This window comes from Corvus moneduloides, chromosome 8, assembly GCF_009650955.1.
Source record: "Corvus moneduloides isolate bCorMon1 chromosome 8, bCorMon1.pri, whole genome shotgun sequence".
Classification (NCBI taxonomy): Eukaryota; Metazoa; Chordata; class Aves; order Passeriformes; family Corvidae; genus Corvus; species Corvus moneduloides.
The window spans coordinates 20,883,556-20,898,560 of record NC_045483.1 but is presented as its reverse complement, the minus strand read 5'-3'; the positions used below and the strand labels follow the sequence as shown (position 1 = coordinate 20,898,560).

The window sequence follows — 15,005 nt, the reverse complement described above, 5'->3', positions numbered from 1 at the left end:
TCAAGACTACTGATGGTTGCTGTCATCTCTCTACCTTAGTTGGTGGCTGCTCCACTTTGAGATCTGGAGGGTTGGCCAGTAGGTCCCTGGCAAGCTCTACAGTCAAGCGGCAAGCCTCACTACTGTATCCATGAGCATACAGGGCCTCTGCACAAGCAAACAGGATCTGCAAGAAGGAACAGATGGTCATATTCAAACCACACTACCCCAGCCCAGAGTCAGCCTGCTCAAACCACCTGTCACAAAGACTCTGCAAACACAATTCACGACTAACTTCAGCAGCAGGTATTCTCAGAGTCCTCCCTGCCTAGACCTCCACCACCACTCTTTTGAAGCACTCCCCTAAAAAGCCTTTTCTTATGTAATTAAGTCCCATCCTCTCTCCAAGTGCTATAAGAGATCAGAGAATAGCTCAAAAAAACCTAAACCCCAAACTACCACTGTTTTCATGCATTGCCATTTGGCTGCTTGCTTACACAGATGCAAGCTCTAAACACATTTTGGGGTTATTACAGGAACAAGACACAGTTAATTTAGATTGCCTCTCCTTTCCAAAGAACTTCTGCTTAAATAGTTGGATTTAAATTTTTCTTGCTGAGCATGTCTCAGTCTTACTTATTTTTAGTTTCAGATAATTTTTGTCATTTCCAAGGGTGAGACAAGGTGAAAAGCACACACTGCTTTGTCTATGTTTGTAAATCCTGGAGTGAGAGATGGGATTAACTAAAACTGGGACACACTTGCAGTTAGCACAAAAATAGGGAATCAAGCTTGTGGGAAACAGACATATGCTACCACTACATTAGGCTTGTAGGTACCTCATGATACAATTGGTTATCACAACATTATAATTAAGCACTTGATTTAACAACATCCTAGGTTAAGTGTGACAGCTATGAGGGTGGTGAGCTGTGATTTATACAATACATAAAACTGCAAAACAGCATTTTGAACTAGATTCAGCTCACCTCCATCCGGTTCTCCTGTTCCAGAGGCTTTATACCAGCAAATACATCCTGCTCCTCTTCAATTCCCCCTTCAGCTTTGTCATCATCTTCCTTCACTACCTCTTGTGGATTCAGATAGTACACCTGGTAATCATCTTCCTCTTCTCCATCATCCCCTCCCCCTGCTGCACCATTCTCTCCCACTTCTTCTGGCTTCAGACTCACACCACCAGAGTTCTCATCTGCAGAAGGCAGGTCATCATCACCACTGCCCATCTCCCCCACAGGATCCTTGGGGGATTTCTTGGCCATGGAACTGCTCCTGACAGTGGGCTCAGGTCCCTCAGAGAAGTACACCCCACCATCCTCCTCAAAGGCATCCCTGTAGCTCCTGCTCAGTGGACTTTCTGTAAAACTAAAGGTGTTGCTGGCTTCTGCCCCCAATGCCAAGCTGCTGTCATCCAGGCTCATCTCTGCCAAGTCTGGCTCCAGAGAGCTGTCCTCACTGCTCATGCGGCGTTTCCCACTATGTTTACTGGTCAAGCCTTTGCTCACTGGCAACTTTGCTTTGCCCACTGCAGTCTTATACACAGCTTTATCCCCTTCTGCTGAGAGCCGTCTCAGAACCCTCTGTGGCGTTTCAGAGACAACTTTCCGCTTTCCACTAAGTTCTTTCGGACGCACTGCTGGCTCCTGGGGAGAGGGCCGCAGCCTGTCCCCGGGCTGCAGACATGGTCCCCCGGGCTCCTGGCCGTGGGTTCTACCAGCCTCACAGGCACTTTCTACACACTGTAACCGGCAGCTCCTCTGCTGGATGGCCTTTACCCAACAGAACGAGTTCTTCTTGTCAGTGCTGCTATATGTAATCCCAGGAATGGGATAAGCTTCCTCCCAGTTGAAGTAACAGGCTTCTACAGCTGGCTTGAAACCTTGGAAGAGCTTCTCCAGTGATTTCTTGTGCTGACCCCTCTTAACATTATCTATGACTTTCAGCTGCCACTGTCTGAGCTGTGAGCAAAGATCCCTGCGCCTAAGAGAAGACAGAGGACAGGTTAGGAAGCAAACAAAAAAAGCACCTGCAACAAATTTCTACTTAACCCACAGAACACTTCCTTCCTTTGGCCAACAACATCATCTGTTGAATTAAGTATAGACAGCACTAGTAAGAAGACAAGCTGAAAAAACTAACAGGTATATTAACAGCTAAGTTCTAGACAGGTTCATGATACAGAAACAAAATGTGAACAATACAAAGCACAATACAAACCGGAGGTTTAAAATGAAACAGTCTGCCCTGTTTGCTTATCTGCCCTAAATAAGGTGTTAGTGATTTGAGTCTCAGCAGTCTCAGTCCAGTGAGTACCACGGGAAACTGCCCTTGGAAACACTCATAAAACAGTATGCAGCAGCTGTGAAACAGCCCTGTGAATAACTCCAGTTAAGACATTCACAAGTACAACCTAAATGGCCTACCCTGGGAAGCACAATGACAGACAGAACCACTTAAGTGCCTCCCAGGCACTTACCTCTTTACCCTGATGTGCCTATATAAAGGCCAGCAATTTAATTTAAGCTTTAGCAGGCTGTCCTCAGGAGAATAAACTGCTGTAAACCATAGGGACAGCAACAATTGATGTTCAAATAACTTTGAAGAAGCAGCAATCTGGCAGGGCTATACACACTTATATTACACAATTAGTCCCATGCCCCCATATTACTATGGGAAGAACAAAACAGTTCTGTATTTCCCAGCTCCAAATCTCACGTAGGGCCTATGCACATGAGCAAAATAATGTAAGTGGTGATCTAATTCAAGAGAAAAAGACATTTCTAGAAATTGCACCAGATGTCTCAATCAACTGCCATCCTTTTTCTGCCACACATTTTAGATATCTGATGTACACTTCAATTCTACCAGATTGCCTATCAAAAGTAAAAGAACAAGAAAACAAAATAATAATTGAGGTGACCCAATTTAGGTGCAAAGGGTAATAGGACAAAAGGGACTAAACAAAATGGACTATTTCTATTTGTCCACTCAAGAAATTAATTAACAAGGAAGCAGACTGGTAGGGCTTAATCAAGGAGAAGATTTTCAGAAGGAAAAAAGGAGCAGAAGCTACTCAGGAAGGGTAACATAAGGGTGACAGTCTGTGAAGTCTCCTTATGATTCATTGTAAAGAATGGAAGTATGAGTAGAAGAGGGTCCTTGGAGACTTTTCAAACAACAAGAGAATAGGTAATCAAGCAGGAGCATTTCAATTATTCACTAGCTGAAGTAGGAGATCTGAGCAAATTTGAACTGCATCAAATAACTCAAATGTGAATATATATAGCACAACTTCATATGTTATTAATGGCCAAAATATTTTGTGCTTTTTCTATGTGATTTGATTGATGTTTGTGTTTATTTTAAGCCTGATTCCCAGTTTCCTACAGTTTTTGTCTTTAACTCCTATATTTAGCTACTTCATATTGTAAACTGAACAAGACAGAAACTGCATCCATTTTCGTGTCCCTGATGTACCTTACATAGGGCATTTTATTAATGTTACACAACAATTCAGAGAAAGCAAATCCTGTTAATGCGTAATTGTTCTGAAAATACCATCCTGTTTTCATTTGTTCTGAGAAACTACTTCTGAGAATTTACAGCACATTAGACTTAACCAATACATTTTACACACCACACTTTGTAGACAAGATGTACAAAACAAACTATTATGATGTCAACCACAGTATCTCAACAGGAACTCTCAGTAACTCCTCTGCTACTCAACTGCTGCTAAATAAAGATGGTGCTAAATAAAGATGGCAGTGATTTACCAACACACAATATGGTTTAGAAATCTGCAGAAGCAACACAGTTTTTTCTCAGACAATTGAAAACACTGACTGAAAATAATACACTGATGACAATGTTTACCAAGACACTGCAGAGAACACACTCCTTAAGAGCACAGAAAGTAAGAACCGGTTCACCTTGAAATACACAATACTGAATTACTGGGCTAAACAGAATTTGATTGAAGTGCTGAATGGTTAAATATAAAAACCTTTCAAATTAATAGGTAGCTGGGGCTATCATTCAAAGAAATGTTCTCCACTGGGACACTAACACGCAGAATTACACCCATATGTAAGAAAGGACCCTCAGAAAACAAATTAGTCACACTAGTTGATGTTGCTAAAAGTAAGCAGCAACAGCAATCAAAGTAATTATAGTGCTTTGAATCTTACACAGCACATAATCCAGAAGGACTAATGGTTGAACAGGTAATGAGGTAATGATACAAACACAAGAGATCTTGTGTTTAGTGTGGTTCAGTATCACAGAAATTAAAGAGACAGGAACTAATTCTGTGGCTCACCTCTGTGGACTAATAGTTGGGTCGAGGACAGCCAGCCTCCAAAGAACCACCATCTCATCACACATGCTTGCACAGGCATGAGCAGCTACTTCTGACTGGCCATTGCTGCGTCCTGTGTGCCCACTAGCACTGCTGTGTGATGCAGATGTTCGCACACTGTACCACCAGCCGGTTATCTGTAGAAGAAAAAGTTCAACGGAGCTGTGTTGTGGCCAACATCTCAACCCCTGCTCGCACTTCATCTCACAATTCCAAGGAAATGGGATCTGTAGTTAATACCAGGTTTTCATTTGACTCCAAAATAACTATGACCATTAAAGCAGTATTAGTTTTTGAGAACTAAGGGCCTCTCAAAATTTCTCTGGTTAGAAGGCACATGCCCAAAGAACAAAATATTCACAGGATGTTCGCTTCCTAGAGGCCTTCACTCTTGGAGAGAAAAAGTGAACAAATGTGATAAATGAAGCATTTCTTTTCCCCAGCTCAAAGTCAAGGTATGGGATGGAGCAAGAAGGAAACTTACACTGCAATTTATATTACAGACTGAGGTCAAAGTTCTGATCTGTCAAAATAAACCTTTTTTTCTCATATTATTTTAACAAAATAAAAAAAGTACTACTTCCATCCACCAAAAGATATCTTCCATAAAGATAACAAAAGAATCTGAGATTCTATCACACAACATATACATTTAGTTTTTATTGAAATGACAGCTCATATGTGACATGCTTTGTTTAAAAAAAATAGAAACAAAATAACAGTAAAATAAATCACCTTGATTGGGAAGAAATTAAATCAAGTATGCTGAACAAAAGAAATCAGACTCTAAATACTCTTTTTAGAAGAACTGAGGCATTTGGGGAATATAGTGTTATCAGGACATCACTAAATAAGAAAAAGAGCAAACTCTAACGTGCTTTTAGTGTGAAGAAGCACATGCCCGTAATGCACATAGGCTACTAAAATGATTGTATTCAGCCATGGACTGTATAGACACAAAGCACCAGTTACTGGCTCTGCCTCGTTCCCCAGAACATCCCCCCACTCCAAGCAAAGAGATACCTGCTCATAGTTGAGACACTGGTCAGTCAGAATCTCCAGCAAAGGAGCTGCGTTGCTATCCCGCCTCTTAAACATCTCCCGCACAATGGAAAGCAAGTTCCAGATTCCTTCAGGTTCTCTCCCTCGCAGCGGACGCAGCAGACAAGCCCACTCAGCAGCAGCTGGTGGCTCAGTGGAAGACAGATACATTGAATTCACATCACTGTATATAAAGCAGAAGAATAAGGATGAGAAAAAATTAAATCAAGCACAGTCATACAAAATCCTGAGTATAGTCTACATCCAGGAATATATTTGCCCTTCAGTGGCGCAGACATGAATAACCTAAAAGACAGGATGCATAATGAGCTCAAGAACACCACACAAACAAAATATTGTACAAATACAGTCTGCTCCACTGAAGTAACACTGGACAACCTATGCAAAAATACAGTCCAGAAGAGTGACAATGAAACTGAGCATCCTTCAATCCAAGGCATACAGGCTATATGGTGAATGAATTTCCAGATCACATGAACATCACATTTTCCCTTCAATGGGAAACAGTTTACCTGAAAACAACAGGAGAGGGTCCACAGAATTTATGAAGGGTTTTCTTTATGTTGTCACTGAGAGTAGATTCATCTAAGTACCAGGTGCTTTGATCTGATGCAGAGGGTCCAGCAGTGGGATCTTACAAAAGACAAACACATTTACAGTCTGCAAACTTTGAAGATATTTTACTCTATGCGCCCAACCACAGAGTTAATAAGGAGTACACAGGCAGTGCTACCCAAGTTATTTCACCCATTATTGAACACCCTATTCAGAATTATCTTAAAATGCTACCATAACATTATCTTCAACACTGACAACACTAAACTAGCAGCTTCTTCTTGACCAGAAGGGTAATGGAGTATTAAAATAGGAATGCTCTAACATCTTTGGTAACCAACACTTAGGTAAGCTACCCCAAGTCACAGCTAACCCAATCTAGTGTTACCAATAGTCCTGTTTTAAGCAGGAACTTGGGAGAGGGTCCCCTTCAATCAACATTTCCAGCAGTCTATATTTAATACCAAATTAAAAAGAAAAACACTTTGTTAGAAAGTGACTGATGCTCCCTTCTTCTGCAAGCACTCTGAGGTGCCTATTGCCATATATACACCTAAGTGCCAATACTCATCCCTTTTCCTTGATTTCTATCTGCAATCCATGCTACAGGTTAAGAAATCTGAAGCTATGGAAATACATCCTCTCCTATCTGTGATACAGATTACTGAAAAAAGATACATTAAAATTACCTGGGGCTCCACACACTGTGTTGATGGCAGTAGACTGAGAAGATAATAACTCGTCCAGCAAACGCTGAGCTGTTGGAAGAATCTGAAAACATGAAGCAAACTTTCAATATACACAGTATTTCTTATCCTGCTATACCCAGCAAAAGATCGTGACTGAAACACTGGTAATTTCAGTACAGAATACACAGAGCTACGTTTTCAGAAGGACGACAGAGGGTGCTAAAGATCACACAATGGCCACAAGCTGTCACACCTCTGCTCTCACAGCCCACGCATGGCTCACTTTCTGCAGTCACACCCTAAGAAGTAAACAAAAGCATCAGTTTATTAGCTCCCTTCTCATTTATTGAGGAATAGAAGCCCACAGAGAGTGATACTGCAACTAATTTTGAGAGTCAGGGAAGTCACTGCTGTCAAGGTCACGATTTTCCTGCACTTTGAAAGATCTTTACTTCTTGTTCCTAAATCATTTCTCTAAAACCCAAGCAAATGGGTGCAAGAGACCAATTATAAAATACATCTACACATAATTTTGGGGGCAGACGTTAAATTATTTACCATCCGGTTAGCAAAGGGATTCAGTAGTAAATGAATGCAATTTCAGCACTAAACTAATCATATCTTCTGGACCAGCTCAGAGCATAAGCAGAGAAGGTTCACGCTCAACTGTAAAATCCTATGTAGATATATCCTTAACGCACTATTTTTGAAAGAAAACTGCACAGTAGATAGAGTTTTTCCCCAGACTAAGTCTGGGCTGAAAGTGTGGATCCATTTAGCCTTTAGTATGCACAGAACAGGCAAATTGTTAATCCACATAATTAGGATTTAAATGACTTGCAACAGAATGTCTGATATTCTTCACCTCTCTCTGTACAACAGCTGAAGCAAAAGAGCACTCTTACTGTAAAGCAAGGCACATTCAGGACACCTATATTTGCAAATAATACAGATACATCTCAAACAGATGGAAGAAAAAAATGATTCAGAAGGATATTTTGCATTTCAATCACCTGAAGAAACAAATTCAGCACTAGGCTATTTTGTACCTTTTTTCTACTACTACATATTTTAAGAAAAGTCACAGGTCTTGGCAGTGTCACACCTTAAGGTTGAAGTAAAGTACCAGAGACCTGCGGTGACTCTCCTTTAGGCTTTTTTTGCTAAAATATTCGTGTTTAATTGGAATAGGAGTACTGTCTTCATTTTGGGAAATAGCTCTTGGGCAAAGAACTAAGTAACGAATTCCAGCTGCTTTTCCATCATTTTCATAAATATAGAAAACACTTCCTACAGAGTTTCTGAAAAACATCTAACTGCATTCCTATAGACCATCATCCCCTTACACTTGAAAGTAATCCAGCATTATATTTACTGTACCCTGTCATTCACAAACTGAAAATAGAGATAAAATAGAATCATGCATACAGCCTGCTCTAATTCTACATCATGTAGTCAAAATATGGGGTCCCAAGGAATTAGAGTATCTATCTCCACCCAGAAATCTTGAAGACCAGGAATAAGACTGTTGAAAGAGTTTGGGGTGTGACTTGCCTATTTCAAAAAAATTACACAACATAGATTAAGACATATCTCCCAATAAACCCTAAACTTTTCTGTTGGGCAGCAATCATCAGATTATCTGTCAAAACATGTTCCTGGTGCACAGACGGTACACGTGACCAAAGGAGAAATAAACCCTGCAGAAAGGAGCAGACACAGAATATCTGAAAGCAAACAACTCACATGCCATTCAGGAAACAACTACCACCACTACTGACCTTTCAAAGCCCTCCCCTACTAAGTACCGGACTGTGCCATAAAGCTCAGTCTGAGGAGAGAAAAAAGCTTTGCCTGTTAAGTAATGCAGCAAGAAGCACACACTACTGGTGCTCACCTCTCAGCAACAACAAAGCAGTATTTTTATATCACTTTCATTTTGTAGAATTCCTCTATTTCCCCTCATAAGAAGATTAGTATTTCTGTAGGAAATTTAGAGGACATTTTAGCAATAAAATATCTTAGTGTCCCAAGCGAAGCACTGTAATATGAATTTTAGGCACATGCTGCCAGTAATCTAACTCTTATTTAAGAGGAGTGCATTACAAATGCACTGCTGAAATTTGACAGATACCCATGCAGGTCAGTTTTTCTTAATCTCCTTTAGCTGAACCAGCATAAAAGAGCTGCCAAGCACTTGTATTTTTAAAGCAGTCATTTCACAATCACTTAGGTATTCTTGTGTATTTTGTGCAAACACTTTAGGCAGATGATATAAATGACCTGACCTTCAACAACATAGATATTTAAGGAATAAAAGAGCAGACTTTGACTAAAAAAATGTCATGTCTATTACCTTAAATGATTCTTATGAATCCCCAAGGAGCTACACTGGGGGAAGTCCAAAGGCTACCAGTTAGGTGCATTAGAAAGTGCCCACTTAAGGCACATACAATACTTTACCTGGGTAGTTCTATCCACTTAGCGAACCAAACACACAAAAAAGAAACAAGCTGATTTGGGCTGACCTAAGTTTTCAACAATCATGCACTTATTTACTGTGTTTGATCTTTCACGAGCTCAGCATATATTCATGCTGACATGAATAGCCACCACTCTTCTTTCTCCTTTTAAGACACTTCAAATCTTTTACTTGGCAATAGACAATTGTTGAATAATAGAAGAACAAACCTGAAAAGAGCAAGAACTGAATGCCTTCCCAGCAGCTCACAAATGAATAGGGATAACTGGTTATCTTGCAACAAAAGACATCATATAAATTGACCCAGAATAAAAATAACTGAATTTAACAAGTCATCAGTCAGATGATGGTCCCCACTTACCTGTTGTGGAAGTTCACTGATTAGGTACTGAGCAAATTTTTGCAACTGGTCTCTTTGTAACCGAGACAAAGACTCAGAAACAGGTGCTCGTAAGCACACTGCAGATGCCTGAAGAAAGAAAAGGAGACACAAACTGCCATTAATAAAGCTGTGTCCACCATATGGATGAAGTGTCACAAACACTTACTATGCTGATGCATATCATGCTTGGTCTTGATGGCCAATTTTTTTTTCTCTGAAATTATGTAGTGTGCTGCAGATAAGATGCAAATAAGCTGTCTAGGCTTTATAAAAACTGTTTTCAAGAGTTTTTTTCAAGGAAACTGCTTTAACAGCTGTGCTTAAGATCTGTTGTTGCTAGCAATTGCACAAATACTGGCACAGATTTCACAAACAAACCTCTAAAATAGGACATTATCCCTTAAGCTTCTGGCAAACCAACCAGCTCTGTGGGGGCATGTTTCACAGAATCACAACCATCTCATTTATCTCATTAGAGTTTCTTAATTCAGTCTTAAAATCTCTTTCCATATCTTAGAACAAATTAGATTATAAAAAGTCACCACTAGCTTCTTAACCTTTTTCACCCACATAACAAAAATGTCCTACTTAAAATTTAACGGGTACACAGTCAAGAGCACTTTGATAATAAAGATACTTCAGATATTGTCTTGTCTACATAGAGCAGTACACCTTGGCTTGTAACTTGCTAGTGCCAGAAGTCAGTTTATACAAATAGAAAAATCCTTTCACCATCACTTTTCAGGTTGAGAAAGGATTGGAGGCAAAAGAATAATTTTTATCTTACACAGCATCCAAACTTTCTGAGTGTAAATAATATACAGGACAATTCGTTTTCTAGCCTCACTCTCCACATCCACCTTTTAGAACTCGAACTATGAATTCAAAGCAGAACCCACTTTTTTGCCAAGTCTCCAGTCCTAAGTACAGAAAGTAGACCGATATTCTGATTATTTCACAAGAGTATGTATTTAAGCCAATTACACTTGTCCATTGTGAAATACTAACAAGCTTCATCAGGTTATTAGCACTTATTTAAGAATCTGGAGTTGATCATAAGCATGTTAGCTGTAAAATGTTCTGTGACAGCAGAAAATCTTCTGTTTCCTTCAATCATCAAAACTTAATCCTCTGTGTTTCTCAGGTTCCCAAAGCAGAGGAAATTAAACTGTATGCAAGACCAAACCCTCAGCTGGTGTAATTCCTCTTGATTCTACACATTTTCAACTGGAGTTGGTTAGGATATAAAATGCCTACTTTTTGCTCTATAGAAGGCCACATAGAATAAAAGCAGTATAATAAAAACATAAATTTAACTGCTTGAAATCTGCAAGTCAAAATCACAGTTACCTGCCCCAGTAAGTATTAAAATGAACTGGTAAACATAAAGGCCAACAGTGTTCAAAATTACTTTCCTTCTGCACTCTGAGCAAACAACAGAAAGAGTGAGCTTTCAAATCCCGTACTTGCAAAGACTTAATAAAAGACTAACTATTGGTGACCTTTCACTCTTTTCAGAGATAAAGAAATAATGAGTGATTTTAGCATTTAAATGAGAAACAGAAGAGGCCAAAAAGCACTCAGTATGTACCCTTAGCAATCTGCACATTACCAAAGGACAGTCTGCAGTTTAGGGCCTCAGACAATTCAGCCTGTAGACCGCAACTGTGAGCACACATGTGCACAATCTGTAATCAAAAGGAGTGCCAAGAACCATTTCCTAAAGAGAGTGTGCACTGCATAGAGCTGTACTGAGGAGAGACTTGGTGCCCAGGGGAGAGCAGAGCTGTGCTGGAGCCTACATTGTGGATGCGGAAGAGGCAGAGCGCCACGACGTGAGCGCACCACTTGGCCCCGGCGCCGCAGGTGCAGCTGCACGACGTGATCCGGCACCGGTCAAACATCACCGCCACGTTGTACGCGCCCTTGGGGGGCACCATCTGTGGGGGCACCACAGTGGCACTCAGATGGAAACCTGTGCAAATTCAAAAGTCCAAAGTTACTCTTTGGGTATTTGGGAAAAAGATTCAGCCAGCACAGAAATACACATATATGCCATTTAAACACTGAAACAGTATGTCTGGCAACAACATTCATATAAGGATGGACATGGATCTAGAATCTCCAGCACTTTTTTCTTCCCAACCATGGGAAGAAAACGCCTGAATATTAGCAGAGAAGCATAATATGTTACAAGAGACTCCAAAATACCAGCTTTTAATATGTCAATTAATTAATTTCTCTCATTATTTAACAGAGAAAAGCAAAAGTGGATAAAGTCATCCCTGAAAAGTGTCAGGTTTTGTTCACAGGATCAAAGCTAGACTATATATACACATTTTAGGCATAACTTCTGTGCTAAGTCTGGCTACAGTGCAGAACGGGCTAGGTGACTGGTTCGGAATTATTTCCAAGTCAATAAATTTTCACAATTTCACAGTCAACTAAAGAAGGCAGCACTTAACCTGAACACTTACTTCCACTTTGTGGCTTCAGAAACTACCCATCTGTCATAAATTATGCACCTTCTAGCAATTTTGTTAATTTTACTTTTTTATAAATCATGAACTCCGAAGACAAAAAAAACCCTCTTGCTTAGACTAAAATCAATAGAAAGGAGAAATTTACGAAATAACATTTGAATGAATCCAGCCCCATTAATCAGTGATCATAAACAAATAAATTATGACAAAGGACTTTAACAAGGCTTAGCTTCACGTAAACTCATGTACAGTGCATATGAGTTGTACTCATAATGCAGCTTCCTCTGCATATGTCCCTCTGGAGATATTACTCATCCAGAGGGACACGTATAATCAGGGTAAGGCCACCAGGAGCATGAATCTTCTACCCGTCTTTAAGGTGCCTATCAGCAGTTAGTCATCCTCTACAGGAATGAGTAGCAGTCTCAGAACTTTTCTGCTAATCTGGAATTCAGTTTTAATGAAGCACAGAAAGCACCAAGGGCATCAAAGTCATAACCAAACTTCAATCCAACAGTCTACCTTAAGTGAAAAAACATGGCTTGGCACAGATGATAGTTTCTCCATAATGAGGGCAAGGAAGGAGATTATAAATCCACACTACTAAGTTTTTATTATGATATTGTGGGAACATAAAAATGATGGTGTTCAGGAGTGCACATGACCTACTAAATTAATTCCATTTAAAATAATGTGCATAATTTCCTTCTCAAAATATAATCCCCATACCAATACAAATTTGCTCTTACCTTGCTTAACCTTTCTATTTCTCCTGTTCACCACAATTCAAATCCTCTCCCTGATGTGATTATTTTCATTAGTACACATAATGCCACCCAAATTCTTCAGCCATTTTAGCAATTGGAACAGAATCAAAACAAAAGAAGGCATTCACACAAAATTACTGCACTGCTTATTACCAGATACAGTTGTCATTTATGTTTCACATTTGGATAATACAACCCAAACAGTTCAGCTAGTCCTTCTGTTATACTAAAAGCATCTCAGAATAATGCTCTGGTTTTCACATAAGCAAATTAGGCATTTCACAAGTTGGAATTGCAGCAATTCTGTTTCAGTGCAAAAAAGAAGTATACGAAAGGTGTTAGAGAAGACTGGATCCCAGCTATAAGCTCTTACCAAGCTCCTACCATGACATTCTTCTTTGTATATGAAGAGAGTTAACTGATAATGCAATGACGGAAGAACACATACAAAAAGAGACAAAATTTAAGGAGTTTAATATGATATATTACAAGCTTCAAATCAATCTGTAGATTGACAAACATGCCTGACACTGACAATGCTAATTCAAGCAGCACTGCCCAGTTAATTCTTTTCATCACCAATCTTGCTGTACTGAACAATTGTTTGTGGGATGGCACAGGAAACTATATGAGGAAAGAAATCTGGATTATAATTAATGGTTTCTTTTACCAGGAAAAATCAAAGAATCACAGAATCTCTGAGATTGGAAAAGACCTCTAGGATTCCCCGCTCAAGGGCTGCTTCATTTCCTGTGTTTATGCTCCCATTTGTCAGTGTATGAAACTCAATAGTGCAACTACACACCACCTTAAAATCATTTGGAGCAGACAACTGGAAATACATTCACCCCACCTGTGCTGCCCAGCTTCTGAGCTGCTATTCAAGGAAAAAAAAAATCCCACCATTAGATACAGTTCCTCTATGAAGGACAAGGCAACCTCACTATTTAAACAAAGTTTCTTCCTTCCCTTCCACACACAAGCCTTTGTCAAGAATCACAGCTGCTTCTATGTGTACTTGAGAAGTTTACTTCTCACCACCTCCTCTTTTTCCCTACTCTTCTCCCCCAAGCGCAGGTTTTGCCCTAATATTCCCAGCCTTTGTTCCTGTACATTGCTTTACACTTCCTTCCCTTTTTAATGTATTACTGAAACAAGTGCTGACCACAGTCTTTTACTGTCTATTAAATATTTTACTCTTTTCCTCTGTAAAAGTCCCAGGAATTACTGAATTTCAGCAAGCTGCTTTTTAACTCATTTTCTCTCTCTCAAACATTTGGCTTCCTGAAGTTTACCAGATTCCTTTGAGGCCTCTCTCAGCATTTCAGTCATGACACTGGGAGATTATGAATGCCCTCAAAAGTCAGTTTAATCCTATTTAGCAAAATTTCCAAATCAATGTTGACATTCCAAAATTACTATTTGGTCTCACTGACAACACACTGACACTGTGCAAGGTAGTTTTAACTCAATCTGACTTATGTATGAGGAATCACCTCACTTCCATTCCCAAGAATGCCTGCTATTGGTATTACAGTAGACACCAGACTAGATAGTATCCTTTCAGAAGCTTTATCCTATTTTTGGGTAACAGTTCACCAGTCTCTTGCAGTTTGCATATCTCAAAGGCTATCTCCTTTTCTTTTTGTTCTCCCCAAACCTTCATAGTACACATCCCTTTTATTCCTTTTCTCAGGGCTCTTTACCTAAATTTATTAATTTCACTCATCACTGAGAGTTAAGTATTACTGGTTCTAGTAACTAAACAAACCCACATAAGTCTCTATCCCTCATCACACGAAAATATAGGAAATTTCCTAAATTTCCTCCTTAACATTATACAGTTTTTTATATTATCATTTTTCTTATTACAACCAGGCTCAGTTCCCACATGCCAAATAATATTCTGATTCTGAAGCTTACACTTGCAGGAAAAAAAATCTGCATGGGATTGACACGGCCCACCTTGACATACTATTATTTATTTCACATAATGCCTTCTGGTCAAACAGCTGTCACTGAAAAAGCTATCTCAATATTCTTTTTTGCTTCAAAGGATTTAATGAAAAATCCAGAGTCCAATTCTTTGTATAGACTAGTTTCTATAGCCAAAAAACATAAAAAGAACAAGACAGTAGGAGAAGCTATAAAACCCACTGCCAAAATACTGTGCTATTAATACAACTCTTTTGCTACAAGAATAAACCTTGCAAACCTCCTCTGTGCCA

General features: G+C 39.5%; 1 protein-coding gene across 2 annotated transcripts in view; it reads right to left on the bottom strand.

The window, feature by feature from the left end:
* The window catches only part of ZSWIM8 (zinc finger SWIM-type containing 8), a 56,562-nt gene that overhangs the window by 18,293 nt on the left and 23,264 nt on the right, over nt 1-15,005 (bottom strand). For both annotated transcript variants that reach the window (XM_032115705.1, XM_032115704.1), the window contains exons 4-11: nt 11,330-11,502; nt 9,507-9,614; nt 6,664-6,745; nt 5,932-6,052; nt 5,381-5,582; nt 4,319-4,494; nt 969-1,977; nt 35-166 (exon numbers count right to left, since the gene is read on the bottom strand). In XM_032115705.1, the coding sequence (XP_031971596.1) occupies nt 35-166; nt 969-1,977; nt 4,319-4,494; nt 5,381-5,582; nt 5,932-6,052; nt 6,664-6,745; nt 9,507-9,614; nt 11,330-11,502 (2,003 nt within the window). The remainder of the gene's footprint in view (nt 1-34; nt 167-968; nt 1,978-4,318; nt 4,495-5,380; nt 5,583-5,931; nt 6,053-6,663; nt 6,746-9,506; nt 9,615-11,329; nt 11,503-15,005) is intronic.